Source organism: Camelina sativa, chromosome 9 (genome assembly GCF_030686135.1).
Source record: "Camelina sativa cultivar CO46 ecotype springtype chromosome 9, ASM3068613v1".
In the NCBI taxonomy this organism is placed as follows: Eukaryota; Viridiplantae; Streptophyta; class Magnoliopsida; order Brassicales; family Brassicaceae; genus Camelina; species Camelina sativa.
The window spans coordinates 41,355,760-41,374,507 of NC_141888.1; the positions used below are offsets into that span (position 1 = coordinate 41,355,760).

Here is an 18,748-nt window from a genome sequence, read left to right on the forward strand (position 1 = left end):
TCCAATTTTCACAGAACCTTTATATATAGATAATGAATTTAACAAATAAATATATATAAAAAAAAAAAGCAGGCAACAATAGAAATCAAATTAAACTTTGTAAAAGTACTAGCTTCAGCGGAAGTTTCTCAAGCAATAGTGATCAAACTGGGAATATAGACAGAGGACTCAAACCTACAGTTCACTCCATCTATCTTAATCTTTTTGCACATATCTCCCCTTACAATATAGACCCAAGCTTTTCTAGGCTTCTTACGTTTCTTGCTGTAACAACACAGAACAAAGCTCTTTCCATAGATGTTATCATCCACGAAGTAACTTATAGACTTGTGATAATCAAGTACTAAGGGGAAGCCAGGTCTTGAGATATTCATGAACTTGATCCACACCACATCGCCTCCATCGTCGGTATTACCAATTTTCTTCTCTGTCACCCAAATCTTAATCTCTCTTGTCCTTATGCGCTGTTGTAACACTGAAAACCGATCTCCCTTGTAAACCGAGAGGACACGAATACGGGAAGAAGCTCTTCTCCCCTCGCACGGTAGTTTACAAAAGATCTTTATCATCTCATTCGAAAAATCAAGCATTTCAATGAAATACTCGCCAGTTTCGGGCTCCTCATAACCTGTCCAGTATAAATTTCCATTCAGGTAGACCCTAGACGAGTCGCGTGAGAATAACTCTTCAGGAGAAGTGGGACGATGAGTGACCTTCCACGTATTGGTTGCACATTCCAAGACTGCAACTCTATCGGTCGAATTAACACTGCACCGTCCAATAATCTTGTAACTCTTTTCGGGGTTTCTACCATCGTAACCCATATCTCTGCCACATATCTCATCATCATTGGCAATCCTTTTAGTGTGTCTCAGCAACGGGTTCCAAATTACCATGCGTTCTCTTCTGTCTTCCATGAAGAAGTAACCATCGCATATCCCATTGAGATAATAATAATGGGGAAGGCGTAAATCAAAGCATAAATCATTCACTGTTATCGTTGGATCGTCGTTGAGATCGACGCTTACCGAAGAGATATGAGAATGTGTCTTTATCATGAATTCTGCGCGAGCGCAAGCAAAGTTTTTGTTGACGAATATCTTACTGCTGAAAAGAGTGTTCCAATCTTTGCAAACGGATCTGAAGCGAACAAGAGATAGAGGTGGAACCCGAACGAGTATCTCTTTTTCCAGATCTAATGGAAGCTTTCTAGGCATCAGTAGGGTTTTAGGGTTTTCTGTGTAAAGGAAGCAGGGAAGAAAAGTATAATGTGTATGGAGTAAAATACTAGGGTTACGATACGACTCTCTCTATATATTTTTACTTAAACAAATCATCTATATATTAATAATATCAAACCGACGTTTAGGATCTGCCGACGTTAATTGAACTTATTGTGAATGGGCTCATCACTTATTAATGGGCTTATTACCTGTAGTTGAACCATTTGTGAATGGGCTCATCACTTATTAATGTTGACCCAAATTGTTGAGGGTTTTTTTCATTAAATTCCCAAAAATAAGACGAGAAAAATCTATGAAAAAAAGACAGCAACAACAACAAACACGATAGCTGTAAAAAAAAAAAAAAAGTAAGGGATTCTAATTTAAAACTAACTAGGTAACAATACGCACTATGTGCGGAATAAATCAATTTAAATAAAATTATTATGATTAAAATTATAACTATTGAATTAATATCCACAAATGTAATATGTAATTAAAGTATTTTTAATTCAAATTTTCCTTTTCATTTAAAATACGTCTCACCCGCTAAAATCTTTGAACGCGAAAAAGTTTTAACGTAGTCGAGAAAATTCTGATAAAATGTTATTATTAATGGCAAGGTGTCCTTTGTGTGGTTTAAAAACTAATTTATTGAAACAGGGCAAATGATTAGATAAAATGATATATTAAAAATTTTAGAATTTCTAAGAAGTGTAATATGCATTTACATAAAACATAAATATATGAGTACTATTAAGTCCAAATTTTTTTTAAATTGCTGATTTATTGTTACCTTCATTTCTTTTTTTAGTGTTTGGGAAAAAAAAATTGTATATTATTTGATGAATAACTATTTTATGAATAAAATTAGATATTAAATTTTAAAAGTTTTTAAAAGTACACGTTAACAAAATATAGTACACATAAAAAAGAGAGATTTAACTACATCTTTTATTATTATTTTTTGGTTAAACATATAATGACATATATTGTAAATAGTATTACCAAATAGGGTAAATTGCTAAAAAGTGTAGGAGCTCTCTAGCGACGACACCTAAGCATTTTTCTCAAAATACTTCCCTATTAATATATAAGGGATTGGAAGAGGAAACTGTTTTGGCGAAAAAATGAGTTCAAATTGGTTTTGGAATTGTTAACATCCTAGCCATAGGGGTGCCTTTGAACCTTTAAACCGGACAGAGCTCACAACTTCTCCGTGGGATGAGAATCTTTGTTTAGATGTGGTGTATTCTTTATCCATTTTGAATATTTGGTTTTCTTTCCCTAGTTTGTGTCTTAGACTCTTATTGAAGTTTGTGAGTCTTTTTGTTGTCTCTCAGTTGAAAATATCTGTCAGCATCCATGTCATATGCACCTGGTGCAAAATCTGATTATTTTGAGTACTTTATTCCAGTAACTAGATTTGGACCCGTGCTACAACACGGGTTGAAATACATTTTATTATTTTTAAAATATTATATATGTAATTGTTTATAATATTATTTGGATGCAACTCATGCAAACAATTTTTATTGTAAATATTATTCATGGAATGTAAATATATTATGTAAGTCTTATATTGTTAATTTTAACTCGTGTTAGAGTATATAAAATTATTAATCTGTGCTAGAGTGTGTCCAACAGCTTTCGTGCTAGAGTATATAAAAATTTAACGCGTGCTTGAGTATGTAAGTCTTAAAATTATAATATAAAAACAAAATTCAATCTGTGCTCTAGCACGGTCCTAATTTTTATTGAACGTTATGGTTTATCAATAAAATCTGTGGAAAGTAAATTTGTAATATTGTGTTTAAAGATCTTTGGAAACAACTTGATATATGACTAAAATCTTCTGAAAATACAGTTTGGAAGATCCATGATTTTATTTGTTACCATTAATATATCAATTATCAATTTGGAATATCTCCAATTAAGGTTGCACCCAATATTTAGGTGTAACCATTAATATATGAATTAATCTATAACCTATCTATAACCTATTTGTAACCATTTATAATTTATTAAAAATGTAAAGTCTACAAAAACTATGTTGTGTACTTCTTTTTTATTAAAAAAAAGATCATTTGAAATAACTCCGCGATTATAATTTTAAATTAAATAATATAATTTAATCACTATAATATAAACTATGTTGTGTACTTCTCTTTATTTTATATTACAATATAAATAATATAAACTATGTTGTGTACTTTTCTTTTATTAAAAAAGTGATCATTTCAAATAACTATGTTGTGATTTCCGTGATATATTTGCTCCACGATTTATGAATTTATTATTTATTATTTATATACTCCATGATTTATGGATTTATTATTTATTATCTATATACAAAAAGTTATCTTATGAAGTGTATAGGATTAAGTATATCCTATATATAACCTATTAGTATGCATTTGTAACCATTTATATTTTTTATAAAGTCTACAAAACTTAAGTTGTGTACTTCCCTTTTATTAAAAGGGGATTGTAGAAACCTAATGCATATTGCAAAATCATCCTAATGCATTCTTAGTCTAGAAGTTTTATATATGGTTGCACCAAAATAAACAAAATCTACAAAACTCCATCAGTAAAGATAAACAAGAAGACGTTTGCGCTGTATTCATTACATGTACATTCTTAATAATCAGGATATGCACCATGATCAACAAATGTTAGCTTTTCAAAGTTCGATCTTTAGACAATCCCCAACTGATTACAATCCTTATATTTTTCCAATTTTCATAGAACCTTTATAGATAATGAATTTAACAAATAAATATATATTTTTTTTAAAAGAAGGCAACAATCGAAATAGAGCTTGTAAAAGTACTTCTTCTTTGTTAACTAGCTTCAGCGGAAGTTTCTCAAGTAATAGTGATCAAACTGGGAATATAGACAGAGGATTCAAACCTACAGTTCACTCCATCTATCTTAATCTTTTTGCACATATCTCCCCTTACAATATAGACCCAAGCTTTTCTAGGTTTCTTACGTTTCTTGCTGTAACAACACAGAACAAAGCTCTTTCCATAGATGTTATCATCCACGAAGTAACTTATAGACTTGTGATAATCAAGTACAATGGGGAAGTCAGGTCTTGAGACATTCATGAACTTGATCCACACCACATCGCCTCCATCGTCGGCATTACCAATTTTCTTCTCTGTCACCCAAATCTTAATCTCTTTTGTCCTTATGCGCTGTTGTAACACTGAAAACCGATCTCCCTTGTAAACCGAGAGGACACGAATACGGGAAGAAGCTCTTCTCCCCTCGCACGGTAGTTTACAAAAGATCTTTATCATCTCATTCGAAAAATCAAGCATTTCAATGAAATACTCGCCAGCAGTTTCGGGCTCCTTATAACCTGTCCAGTATAAATTTCCATTCAGGTAAACCCTAGACGAGTCGCGTGAGTATGACTCTCCGGGAGAAGTGGGACGATGAGTGACCTTCCACGTATTGGTTGCAACTTCCAAGACTGCAACTCTACGGATCAAAGTAGAACTGCACTGTCCGATAATCTTGTAACTCTTTTCGGGGTTTCTACCATCGTAACCCATATCACGTCCCCGATCATCTTGGGCAATCCTTTTAGTGTGTCTCAGCAACGGGTTCCAAATTACCATGCGTTCTCTTCTAGTGTCTTCCAAGAAGAAGTAACCATCGCATATCCCATAGAGATAATAATGGCGACCGCGTAAATCAAAGCATAAATCAGTTACTTTTATAGTTGGATCGTCGTTGAGATCGACGCTTACCGAAGAGATATGAGAATGTGTCTTTACAATGAATTCTGCGCGAGCACATGCAAAGTTTTGGTTGACGAATCTCTTACTGTTGAAAAGAGCGTTCCATTCTTTGCAAACGGATCTGAAGCGAACAAGAGATAGAGGTGGAAGTCGAACGAGTATCTCTTCTTCCAGATCTAATGGAAGCTTTCTCGGAGGCGTCATTAGGGATTCTGGTGTAAAGGAAGCAGGGGAAGAAAAGTATACTTGTATGGAGTAAATACTAGGGTTACGATACGACTCTCTCTATATATTTTATTTACTTATTATACAAATCATCTATATATTAACAATATCAAACCGACGTTTAACAAAATTGCTTAAAAATATTTTTATTATAAATTTTGAAAAATGTTCAGTTAAGAACTTTATTAAGAGACTTTGAAATTTTATGAGTCCAATGGTTGATTCTAAACTTGGGGTTAAGAATTTTTAACACAAAAAACTCATTCAACTCATTCAAGATCAGACTCAACGCAAACTCATTGTACACATTAATCACAGCAATAACAGAAGGGCAGCCAAGCTTCATCAAAAACCGATTCAAAACTGATCAAGCATTGATCACAGTAAAACAAATACACAATGTTATGACTTTGAAACGAAAGAAACCATGATGGCTTGATCACATTGAAGAACATAAAGCATTGAGTATAAGCACAACGAAGGTTTGACAGAGAACAGAGAGACATATTGTTAAGTAGAGACCAGAGAGTTCAAACCTGAAAAAAAAAAAAAACACTCCATGAGATGCTCTGCCCTCTTGATTCTTTAATAGCTAGTTCGAAGAGAGCACAAGAAGAGATATGTGCACCAGCTGATTTCCCCATCAAATAAATTCTACACACGCGAGCGGGATAGACAATGAATCGAAAAATAAATTCGCTAAGGTATATACATTATTAGTTCGAGGGATAACATGAATCGAAAAATCAGAGAAATATCTAAGAACATGAAAGAATTCTAATTACGTGGCGTAAGCGGGTCAATCGTCCTTCGCAACTATCACTTTCAAGATTTCCGAACAATCTGTTTCAAAACGGATAGAAGTATAGCCTAGACAAAAGACAAAGGGCAGTTTCCATCGCCCGTAAGAGAGCTTCAAAATCAGCATGAAACAGAGACATGAGTCGAAGGATGCCTTTTAAACCAAACATGTGCGATGCCACGCCCTCTAGAGCTGATCCTCGCTCTGGCACCACGCGTCGGATTGGCATCGTACTATATAGGTTCGTATATTGTTTAAATAAAATAAAAGTGATGTTGAGTGGATATGGGGTTTTGTTTAGATGTCTACATATATACAGAGTTTGGTTCAGTTTGAATTTGTATAATAATGAATTTAGACTTAAAAATCATATAAATAAATAAACACACCACAACAATGGAAATTAAACTAGTAAAACGTCTTCTCTTGTTCACTAGCTTCAGCGAATGTCTCTCAAGAAATAGTGATCAAACTGGGAACATAGACAGAGGATCCAAACCTACAATGCACTCCATCGATCTTAATCTTTTTGCATAGATCTCCCCTCACAATATAGACCCAAGCTTCTTTAGGTTTCTTGCTATGACAACACAGAACGAAGCTCTTTCCATAGATGTTATTATAATCCACGAAGTAACTTGTAGACATGTGATAAATTACCTCGGGGAAGTCAGGTCTTGACACAGTCATGAACTTAATCCACACCACATCGCCTCCATCATCCCCATTACCAATTTTCTTCTCTGTAACCCAAATCTTAGTCTCTCTTGTTCTTTTGGATTGTTGTAACACTGAAAACCGATCTCTCTTGTAAATCGATAGGTCACGAGTATGGTCACCACTTCTTTTCCCCTCACACGGTAGTTTACAAAAGATCTTTCTTATCTCTTTAGAAAAATCGAGCATTTCGATGAAATACTCACCAGTTTCGGGATACTTATGAGCTGTCCAGTACAAATTTCCATTCAGGGAGACCCTAGACGAGTAGTCTGAGACTGAGCTTAACTCTTCGCTAGAAAGAGTACCATCAGTAACCTTCCATTACTCATTGGTTCCAAATTCCAAGACTGCAACTCTACGGTCCAAATTAGTACCGCACTCTCCAATAATCTTGTAACTCTTTTCGGTGTCTCTACCATCGTAACCCATATCTCTGCCACATTCATGATCATCCTTGGCAATCCTTTTAGCCTGTCTCACCAACGGATTCCAAACCAAGCCTCCTTCATGATCAGAATACATGAAGACGTGACCATCGCAGATCCCACATACATGATAACCGCCATGGCGTAAATTAATGCATAAATCAGTCACTTTAATAGTTGGATCGTCGTCGTTGAGATCGACGTTAATCAAGTAAATATCGGAATGTGTATGTAACATGATTTCTGGGCGACCGCAAGCAAAGTTTTTGTTGGCGAATTTCTTACTGTTGAATAGAGCTTTCCATTCTCTGCAAACGGACCTGAAGCGAACAAGAGATAGAGGTGGAAGTCGAACGAGTATCTCTTCTTCCAGATCTAATGGAAGCTTTCTCGGCACCACTACGGTTTTCTTTGTCTTGGTACGAACCATTAGGGTTTTCTTTTTCTTGGTACGAACCATTAGGGTTTTTCTTTGTAAAAGGAGAAGAAAAATAAATGTATATAGAGTAAAAATTATTGCATTCGACTAATATGGTATACTTATAAATCATATATAAATAAATATCAAACCGACGTTTAGGGTCGGTCGACGTCATCAGCGTGTTAAGAAAAACACTTCAACGGTTTATATTAAAAACAATCGCATCCTACGGTTAAAATTACCCATTCCTTCTCTTAAACCGTAATGCTATTGTTGGCTATCGATCGGAGGTTGCAATGTCGTAGGCTTATTGCCTATTGGTGTTGTCTAACGCATTTTTTTTTTTTTTTTTTTTTTTTTTTGAATAACTCTTTTCGTTTGTCTTTAATCTCGTATATATGCTCTCTAATTTCTGTCTTAAAGATGATTTCATCTTCATAGTTGCAATTGTCGTCTCTCGATTTTTCTTTAATAACGGTTTTTGACTTGTGCACCCACACAGCCCCCAAATAAATATGGATCGAACTCATGAATTTTTTATTTTTGGATGTGAGCAATCACCCCAGGACTCAGGGGCGGATGCAGACATATATTTAGTGTGGGACACTAGTGCAACTAATAATTAAACTAGAGGGCAATTAACTAAATTTTACACTAGTCTCATCTTATATTCAAAATCGTTATATATCTTCCTCACGTATTTTTTCCAAAACCGATGAGATTAATTTTTCAATAACAATAGGTTTTGAAGTTGATATTCAAATCACTAGTTCAATCATTTTAGAATTCATTAGATTTTATTTAAAAATCATGTTTGAATAACATATGATTTGTTATTTTAACACAAATCACTTAAAATATTTGATTGGATACCCCAAATTTCAACAAGTACTAAACAAATGACATAAATATTGTAAAATAAAAATCCTAAGAAAACTTATTATCTTGTTGGCTAAAGCAGTGGTGGTGGCTTATCTTGTTTAAAAAATATGATTTGCTAAACCAAAAAAAAAAAAAAAAAAAAAAGAATAATATGATCATATATTTTTTATTTTATTTTGGATTAATTAGTGACTTAATACTTTAGGTTGGCTAACGTAACGGTCTTCACAATACTAATGGTAACCTTACCACTTTTACATGTTTTTACCACTCACCAATCATTTCAACTTTTGACAATTCGTCAAATATCCCCAACGTTTAAAACTTTACTCTCTCTGTCTCTCTCTCTCTATTTGCCTTACATTATTGTCATATCCCACTTGTTGCAATAAATATTCCACAAATTACAAGAATCATTCGATTCTCTCACTTTCATCTCCGATCTTCAATTCACCAAAAAAAACATGGAAGCTCTAATTCACCACTTCACTCTCCTCTCCGATCAAGCCCTTGTCGACAAAACATTCGACCCTTCAAGAATCGAAGACCTCATGCGTCTCTTCGAAGTCGATTCCTACAAAGCTTGGGCAGCTTTGGAATCCGAACAGCAACAAGAACTCGAACAAGCTGAAGAATCTCTCCTTCAAGCCGAACTCGAACTCGATCGGTAATAATAATAATTTTAATCTTCATAGATCTGGAGAGAGAGATCTGATTCTTTTTCAATGGTGTTTTGTTTCTTTTTGTAGGGATATGGAGTGGGGGATGGAGGAGTATCGGAGAACGTTGGAGGAGATGGAGATGATGGAAGCGGCTGAGCTTAAAGAGCTTGAGGAGAAAGCAGAGACTGCTAGGAGAACTGGGAACCTAATGGAGAAAGCTGCGACGATCGCCGCAAAACGGCATATTGCGGCGGCGATGGGATCAGCGGCTGCGTCGATGAGATCTGCTTGGAAGACTGCAGCTGGGAATAAGGTTCATCCATCTTGATGATGAATATGATAAGATGACGCGATATCACATGAAAGCATTGGTCCCATGTTATTTATTAGGAGGAGAAAAACATTTTAAATAAATAATTATTTCCTTTGATAAACATATCTTTAAGGTTGTTTAATTTTGCTAAAGAATTATGAATAATAGATGTAGTTTATGTCCTTGTAATTTGTAATCAATATATATATGTTTATGTGATTATAGGAAGTCCTAAAAAAAATGTGGTAGGGGTGAGAAGTAATTGGTATCGACTCTTCTTGTGTCCTCTGTCATGAACCAATTGAAGATAGCAGTCACTTGTTCTTTACTTGTATAGAACAAGATAAAAAAAAAAAAAATCAATTTCTTTTTTAATTTTTGAATGGCTGGGCATGTAATTAATATACTTACGAAAAGATCACACATTAACATCAAATGATCAAAGTTTTAACAAAAATGCAATGGAACAGGAATTAAAAATTTATTAGGGTTTTGATTAAGTAAACAAACCTTTAAACCGAAGTTACCAAAAGAAAAACACGAGAAAGAAAGAAGACATTTTGTTTGTTGGTGCGCAAGAAACAACAGTCTAGGATTTAAGGGTTTTGGTGAGGGAATGTGAAACATCCCGCACGAGAATAAATATTGGGTCTGATTAGTAACGTAGTCAAAGCTGTACAGAAAAGCTGTAAGCTGAAAGTGTAATCTGTTAAAGAATAGTGCAAAACTGTAAGAAAGATGTGTACATAAAAGCTGTATAAAAAAGTTGAGAGTAAAGATTTTAATAATATTTTTGGTAAAGTTGTTATGATTGGTAAAAATTGAAAGCGGTATCACTTATAAAGCTTTGTTTTGGTTACCAATCAAACCCATAGTTTATAAATTCAAATAGAGTTTTCTTTGTGTACAAAAAAAAAAGGTAATATTCGGAATCAGTCGATTATGGAAAATTTGAATAAGGGAATCATCCATAATGGTAACACACACTAAATGTAAAAAAGGAAGATGAGAAGAGAGAGTTATTAGTATAATAATATAAAGAGAGGAAGCTAGCTTGCAAACAAATCTTGTGATCTTTGTCTGTGTAATTCGCTTTCTTTCTTGTAACATTGTTTCAATATGGGAGGCAAAAAGCATAAGATTGACATTGTTGAAATCCAAAACAAATCCGCAAAAACGGTTGCTTTCACCAAACGCAGGAACGGTCTCTTCCGTAAAGCTTCGGAGCTCTGCCGCCTCTCTCCCAACAGTCAAATCGCAATCTTGGCGACTCCTCTCTCTTCCAACTCTCACGCTTCTTTCTACTCTTTCGGTCACTCCTCTGTCGATCAAGTTGTCTCCTCTGTGCTCCAAGACCAGCATCCACTTTCAGCAAACCAATTACAGAACAGGTCAGGGTTAGGGTTTAATTGGTGGGAAGACAAAGGTTTTGACATGTCGGAGAACGTGGACGAGTTGAGAGAGGCCGTCGATGCGGTTTCTAGGATGTTGAACAATGCGAGAGTCCGGTTAGATGATGCCGTGAAGAGCAATCAAATAGATGGACGTTTAATGATTTGTAACGACGAGACGAAGACGACAACGAATCAGAATCACATATTGGAAGGAGAGTCTTCTGGCTCTGCAAGTACTTTGTTGGTGAACGAGGAAGATAATCTACACTTCGATGATTTTTTTACTGATTTCAACATTGATCCTTTGATGTGATCATCTTTCTTTATGCAACATGTCCGGCTTAGCTTAATAATATCTAACGTAGCTATAGCGGTGCATTATTTTTAATATATATTTTTGGTTCCTTGATTGGGGAGTCATGCTACCAAATACAATTGAAGAACGAACGATTATGCATGTTTACAATAAAATAAAATAAAAACACACAAATCGTCTTGGAAGTTTTTTTCCTGCCTTTTTAATCTATCCCTAATGGTTAGAATGTTACCGATTTGTATCTGCTCAACCAGTAAGTTAGATTAGAAACTTGTAAAGGTAACCTGAAGAAAAGAGGATCAATAAGCTTGAAATTTATCTATACTTCTTATACATTAGTCCATTAATTAGTCCATTAAACTGGCCTATTCTATATCTTTTTTTGTTTGTAAATTCAATCTTATTTCAAAAATGGTGATTAGTACATTATACATATCTATCCTCAACCCACCTTAGCAGTAGCTAAATGGTGAGGCACAGTGAGAGAGTGAACTCATGACAATAATACACGAAAACTGTTTTAAAGCATAAGATCCTAAATGTTAGTGTACATATGAATAAGAACGTTACGAGCCAGATCCCTCTGGAGTATTTTATGGCTTATGAACAGGAAAGAATATTATCAATCAACCGAGCCAGATCATGAACCATCATCATCTGTTTATCTCTCTATGCTTTTTCTGGGAATACCTTAAGGAGGAAATCGATGAATCGCTTAGAGTAAAGTGTAGGCTCGATGGCTGAAATTGTCATCGGATCATATTTCATCGATTTGCATTTATGTTCCACTTTCTTCTTCATGTTGTACTCTTGGAGGATGTCAATGATGCCCATGTATACAACCACATCGAACACTTCAAATAGCTCGACTGTTCCCGGCTCCTCCTTGTCTTGACCGAGTTTGTGGTGGGCTTGAGCCGGCATGTTCACTCCTAACTGCACCCGGAGCCTGAATTTGATTCCAAAAGGTATGGTTGAGGAAAATTTTCATAAACTGGAAATAAGGATATTGGACTGTGATCTTGTGGAGTGAAGTTAGGTTTTGGCAGGAAGTGACTAACCTTGCAGTTCCAGGTAGAATAAGATCAACTTCTTGCTCGCCAACAGAGAATGCTCGTAGTGTGCTACCTCTAATGTGAGGACCCGGGGCGGTATTAACGGAATTGGGCTCGTGAGTAACCATTAATAGTCCTTTTGGAGGATTGGAAGGTTCACGTGGCAAGCTGACTGATGAAACACAAAACAAAAAACTGTAAGAGACACAAATCCATGACATGTAGTCTAGTTTACAATGACTCCATGTGTGAGCACTAGAACTACTGTGTAGTAAGAAACTGATCACCTGATTTATCTAAGCGAGTGAATGACTATTCTCCCTAAACTAAGAAGATATATAGTCTCTTAGAGAATTGAGGCTTACCGTCAACAGAAGCATCACTATCACTTTCTTGATCTGACATTTCAATGGGAGGATCCAGGATATCAGCACGTGGATCGGGAGCTCTAAAATGTAATCCCAAGAGAAGACTGTAGTCAAGGATTTGAAGAGATTCCAAGAAGGAACAGTCTAAAATAATTTGCCTGCCATGTGGGAAACAACGAGGTTCCATAAACAATTAGACAAACACAATTGTGAAAATTACAGCAATTTAATGTCCTTACGATTGCAATCAGGATAACATAAGAATGTAAAAATAATGAAGAATCCAAGTTAAAGCTAATGAAAAACAGGAGAAGTATCATACAAAAAAATTCACTAGCAGACTAGACTTGAAACCATGAAAAGCAGAGCAACATCTCATTTATAATGGTATGCGTGGAGACAGCAGTGGCAGTAAGACATTTTGTATAACTCTCTAAATCCTAGTTGGTTCACTAGGCTATCAGTCAGGTCTTGCAGAAATGGATTTAATAAGTTTAAACACCAATGAGAACTTGCTCCCCTAAAAAATATATACACAATTTCTATAGATGAGATTTCCCAAAAAAAAAAAAAAAACTTGAATTTCCACATGACACATCCCTCACATATTCAACAGAATAAGTGCTGGAAAATTGCGACAGGCGAGATGTGATCATTAGATGATTTCAGAAACAGTAAGTGGTTGCAGCATGCAGACTTTGGAAAATAGATACAAATGGCACATAAAACCTAGAGGTTCCGTAGCAAATGTATAACTAAAATATCATTCAACTGACGAAAGGGTTATTAAAAAAATGAGTAGAGAACTCACTTGAAGAGAGCCTCTCGCAGCAGCTTGTCCATATGAAGTTCATAAGCCAGGTCAAGATCTTTCATGGTAGTTTTTTCTCCAATTTTATTCTTTTCTGTAAATCTCCCTTGAGTTGAGCCCTTTAGGTCATAACGGCGATGAATCTTCAATTCTGTGCAAAACATATTCCCCATGACCACAAATCGTACCTGTCAGAGAAGCACAAAGCTCATGGTAAAGAGAAATGAAATATAATGGAATTAACTAATATATAAAAGAGATCAGACTAGTTATCACCTTTTTACCCCACTTGAGTTTTATTCTGTGAACTCCAAAAAACTTTGTTATGAGCGTATTTTCATAGTCCCCTACATGTTCATAGTACCTAGGCAACATCCTGAGTAGAACCTATTAGAAAAAGAGATGCTCTCAGTCATACATATACATAAGATTATGTGATATACTAAGAAAAATACATACAAGGAGGCTAGACTATCTATAGGTAGGTCACATGCATCCTAAAAATGCAACAAAAGAAAAAGAAAAGGAGCATGAATCAGCTAACCTAACCAAATATCAAGAAGGGTTTGTAATATACCCAAACCACTACTATGCTTACAACAAGCAAGAAAAGAAGAAAGCTTGGTTTAGTTCTATCAAACCTTTAACTCAGATCTTTTTAGTGTCTTTATCACAAATCTGTCGTCATGAGAAAGGTAGAAGATACTGCCACTTTTTCCAGCGGACGAAATTTCCCTCAAGCCATCATCGCCACAGATAGACATCATGTAGTCTGCAGCATCTAACTTGAACATTTCCCTTAAATTCCTATGCCATTGCAAACCATGCATAGTAAATAACTAGAAAGAACAAGTAATCTTGAATACACTAAGAACAGCGTTGATAATGAGTAAAAGAATCATCTTGTGTTGAAAAAAGCATCATTCCACAGACATTGTTGTTAAACCTTATCTAATTGATTTCTATTTGGCTAAGATTATTACTTTTAGACTTATTACCCACTTGTTTTGGTTAACAAATATCAAAATCCCTGACCATGATAAGATCCTTAAGCAAAAGATATTATCTAATAAAGATCAGTAGTTTGGAGACCTAGCAGACACTTCAACATTTAAATCTTTAACAAAAGTATTTCACATTGATGTTCAGTTTCCAAATTCATCGACGTATTGATACAGATCTGTTATGCTATTGATACATATGCTGAGAGAGGCCTAGTATGCTATTATATTTGCTGATTAAAAGCATTTCTGGAATAAGCGGAATAAAAAACAAGTTTTACCTGAAAACCATAGGGCAATAATCTTTCCAATCGAAATCAATGGACTTGTGCGGAGGTGTATATTGGGAACCGTTTCTAGGGAAGAACATCATGATTCTGGCTCTTTCACTAAAGTCAGAGGCACGAACTTCCCGCGGAGGCACTGGTGTAATTTTCCCAACAGTATACCTGTGAACTTGAAAAGATTTGTTGGGTAAGAGAAAAACTACTACAAGCATGGTCTGACTGTTTGTATTCTGGTCTGACTCATTAATCAAGTCACAGTGTGCAGAAATTACTGTGGTTAGGCTACTGAGAAGATCATATGAGAAAATGAAGAAAATGTTCAGAAGTGACTTCAATAAAGCTCTCTTGTCATTTTGATAACTAACATCTATTAAAATTGGTTGTTTACCTGATACCAAGTTGGAGATTAAGCATTAGATAATGGTTCCACCTTCCCCCTAGAAAGCTCACACAAGCGCTAACTGTCACTTCTTTAGTAAGATTCAAAGGCCTAGCTCTGTGTGACATGTCGATAGAACTCATAATTCTTTCTTTGATCAAAACTCCTTGCATGTATTCCCTTTCGAAAACAATAGGGTTCTTATCCCGTGCCTCACTTTGACCAGAATCAACAGACCGTGCAGACTTGGATGCGGGCCCGTGATGCATAAAGTCTCGTGGAGGATCACTGGTGCTCCAATAATCATCAGGATACCTCTCAGAAGTTCTCGCCAGTCCACTTGTTGTGGTTATCTCAGAAAGACTTCGTGACACAGCTTTCGAATTCCGTAAATCATCAATATTTACTGTTGAATTATGAGATAGGAGGAAATTACCAGTGTCATCATAACCAAAATGCCGATGCCACTTTTTCAGAGACGGGTGTTTACTTCCAGCAGGATAAAAGACTCCACTCCCATCTTTAAGACCACGTGACCAGGTTCCAAAATAAAAACCGCCATCAGCATACTTGTAAACACCAGAGCCATGTCTAAGACCATTCAACCAAAACCCATTAAAGAGATCACCATTAGCCCAGCTCATAATTCCTCTGCCAGCCATTTTACCCTTTTTCCAGTTCCCAATGAACCTGTTTCCATTGTACCAAGAATAACTACCACTGCCATCATGTAATCCTTCTCTCCATGAGCCATCATATACATCCGAGTTACAATACTCTTTCCTACCTAGACCGTGCCTAACATTCATTCTCCATGCTCCAGCATAGACAGATCCATCAGGAGAAGTCAATGTGCCAAAGCCATGAAGGTATCCCCCAGAGAAATCCCCTTCATATTTAGCTCCAGACGACCACATGAGTTTACCTCTCCCGGATATTTTCCCTTCTTCCCAATCACCCTCGTAGATGATTCCATCAGGCCACGCATACTTTCCTTTCCCATAAGGAAGTGTTCCTTTGAGTTGACCAGAATAAACATCACCATTTGAGAATTCTCTCTCTCCAGCCCTGAGGAAAGATAAAATTACACCCCCAGATCTAAGAAATTGATTTTTTTTTTTTTTTAAACAACTAGAGAAGTCACATGGTGAAATGTACTGTTGACAAAGGGAAGAATAATAACACAGACACACACCTTGTTTCCATCTTGACAAGGATCTGGTGATTTTCAGAACATAGTATCCTCCAACCTTACATGTGATGCCTTACCAGGTTCAAATCCATCAATCTCAGAGCACGTTAGTTAACAGAGTTGAGATCACTTCAGAAACTCTGAGTTTTCAAATCACAATAGAGATATAAACCAATCCAACTAGGACTTGATGGAACAACAGTCCACTTCTCTGCCACTCAGATCCCTTATTTCAGATGCTTCCACACAAAATGTGCTGAAAATGACAGATTCCTCCTGGAGCTAGCATTCACCAAAGATTCATTCCTCCTTCTCAAAGCATCCCTTTTCACTAAAAATAATTTTTTTTTAAAAAGCTCAAAATCAAGATATAACCATATAATTCCAATTTTGCCAAACATTGACCACAAAATTATGAGCACAATGCAACTCAACCCAACAAGAGCTAGTAAAATAGCTCATGTATTAGCCTTAATCCGATTAATTATACAAGTAATTAGACAAAGAGAACAAATCACTGAAGTAGAGTAAAACTCAGAAATCTCGAGTTCAATTCCCAGAAGAAGAAAAAAAAATACTAAAACGAGCTACAACAACAACAACAATACAAAAGATTTGGAGAAGAAACAGAGAACCAAATAGAAAAAAGAAATCGAAATCAGATAATCGAAGAATAACTCACCGGGATGAAGCTTTAGAATCTCTCCCTGAAAGCTGGAGAAGAAGAAGCAAAAGGAAGAAGAAGAAGAAGATGATGGAGGAAGAAACCCTAAATTGAGCTGTAAAAGGATGATTAGTCTTCGTCGTCTTGTTCCTATGTTGTTGATAGAGAGACCTCGAAGCTTCTGGTTCAATTCGGAGAATAGCTTCTTCTTCTTCGTCTTCTTCTTTGTATAATAAATGTAGTTCCCATGCACGCTAAGTCCCCCCTTCTCTCTTCAGTCTTCTTCTGAGTCTACTTTTTTTTTTTTTTTTTTCCGATCTGTTTTTCTAATTTTTTTCTTTTTATTTTGTAAAATTTCGAAAAAAAGTATTTTTTTCTTTTCTTTATTGCAGTTTTCATTTTCTTTTTTGGGGATTGTACGGTTCAGACTGAAAAGGCCTGATAAAGATAAAAATTCATATTTCTTCTTTTTCTTTAAACATTATAAATATCACTATTTTTTTCTCTTAAGTTAATAAATTATTATTATATATATACTGTATTACTCTTCATCAAAATTAAATATTTTTTAGTATTATTTGCGAACAATCTCTTGTCTTTTCAATAATTTAACACCATAGAATTTATTTTTTTAAGCAGTCTATAGCTGGTACAATGTTTATGCTATTTAATTTAAAGAAAATGTATCTTCATATTCTAATTTATGATAGTTTCTTGGTCAATCATTAGTTTTTTGTCAGTGATAATTTGTATGTTTAAAACCACATTTACGTTTGTATTGCTCTCTGTTTCTATTTTTGTTTTACTCAATAACATGTGCAATATAAGACGGTGACACATATCAATGACATTAACACAAACCACTATATTTCAAATTATGAAATTATATTTAAAATATGTACTTGATGGTTTGAATTTGATTTCTATTTTTCTATGAGTTTGTTTTATCTTACATATTGGTATATAGTTTTGAAAAAAAAAAAAAAAACATATTCCCCTTAGCTTGATTCAGCAGTTAAGTAGTTCATACTAAGTTTGGGAAAATATAGATAGAGTCCACACATTTTTATTTTGACTAGTAATTGCATGTTTACGTTTTGAATAGCAAAAGAAAATATAACCTCTACAAATGTATACATTCATGCTAAATTTGGGAAACTAGGATTAGAGTCCTCTCATTTTTTTTTTTTTTTTTGATTGTGAAGAATTAAGAAAAAATGTATACATTCATACAAATTGGAAAACTAGGATTATAAGAAACGAATTGTAAAACAATTTAGAAAAAAAAATTTATAAGTGTATCAAAAAATAAGTGTGAAACAATAAACAAACAAGGTGGTAAGCTATATCATTATGGTCGGCTTTATTATAGAATTTATAGCCAATTTTGAGATTAGTTTTGGACTTCTGGCATCTTCCTGTAGTTTCTCCATTAATAAAAAGATATATACGTACTACAGTCAAATTAGATGGTTTTAATTAACTCACATAAATCAATAAATTCTTTTTTTCCCTTTGATCAAAACAGACGCTATCAATTCTAAGACTTTAGGGTAAGCATATCTATTTGTATTTTTGTATTTTAATTCATTACGACCTTGTTCCACAATCCACAGTTCCACACACCCAGGGGAGTCACATCTATGATCTATATGCAGAATACAATTCCAATCAGTATCGTAATGACGTATCTATATACATATATATATATATATATATATGTATTTTCCTTTGACTTTATATATAAGAGTCGGCCTATTATTACGAAATAATAATTATAATACGATTTTCACGATTTGAATATGATCATAGGAGTATATGATATTGTGGACTATATACATATAGCATGG

The 18,748-nt window shown here is 34.9% G+C and overlaps 2 protein-coding genes and 6 pseudogenes across 3 annotated transcripts; 2 read left to right on the top strand and 6 right to left on the bottom strand.

Annotated features, from left to right (window-relative positions):
- Positions 1-33: 33 nt before the first annotated feature.
- Positions 34-1,258, bottom strand: LOC104716005 (putative F-box protein At1g58090 pseudogene; annotated as a pseudogene).
- Positions 1,259-4,093: 2,835 nt separating this feature from the next.
- LOC147939346 (putative F-box protein At1g58090 pseudogene) lies at positions 4,094-4,596 on the bottom strand (annotated as a pseudogene).
- On the bottom strand, positions 4,590-5,185 carry LOC104716006 (putative F-box protein At1g58090 pseudogene; annotated as a pseudogene).
- A 1,276-nt stretch (positions 5,186-6,461) lies between these two features.
- LOC147939347 (putative F-box protein At1g58090 pseudogene) lies at positions 6,462-6,929 on the bottom strand (annotated as a pseudogene).
- A 120-nt stretch (positions 6,930-7,049) lies between these two features.
- On the bottom strand, positions 7,050-7,613 carry LOC104716007 (putative F-box protein At1g58090 pseudogene; annotated as a pseudogene).
- Positions 7,614-8,703: 1,090 nt separating this feature from the next.
- On the top strand, positions 8,704-9,478 carry LOC104714416 (uncharacterized). Its single transcript, XM_010431771.3, has 2 exons — positions 8,704-9,123; positions 9,206-9,478. The coding sequence occupies exons 1-2, from the start codon at positions 8,921-8,923 to the stop codon at positions 9,444-9,446; spliced, it is 444 nt and encodes a 147-aa protein (XP_010430073.1). The 5' UTR covers positions 8,704-8,920; the 3' UTR covers positions 9,447-9,478.
- Positions 9,479-10,515: 1,037 nt separating this feature from the next.
- Positions 10,516-11,138, top strand: LOC104716008 (agamous-like MADS-box protein AGL97 pseudogene; annotated as a pseudogene).
- A 505-nt stretch (positions 11,139-11,643) lies between these two features.
- On the bottom strand, positions 11,644-17,301 carry LOC104714417 (phosphatidylinositol 4-phosphate 5-kinase 8). Of its 2 annotated transcripts, none has more exons than XM_010431772.3 (10): positions 16,917-17,301; positions 16,238-16,565; positions 15,052-16,110; positions 14,658-14,825; positions 14,017-14,182; positions 13,652-13,762; positions 13,376-13,563; positions 12,562-12,722; positions 12,203-12,368; positions 11,644-12,090 (listed from the first exon to the last, which is right to left on the bottom strand). In XM_010431772.3, exons 2-10 carry the CDS (start codon positions 16,246-16,248, stop codon positions 11,811-11,813), a joined length of 2,310 nt encoding a protein of 769 aa, XP_010430074.2. In that variant the 5' UTR covers positions 16,249-16,565; positions 16,917-17,301; the 3' UTR covers positions 11,644-11,810. The 2 variants fall into 2 exon arrangements, with proteins under 2 accessions (XP_010430074.2, XP_010430075.2); XM_010431773.3 differs by having other exon boundaries at positions 16,238-16,558; positions 16,917-17,263.
- Positions 17,302-18,748: the final 1,447 nt, after the last annotated feature.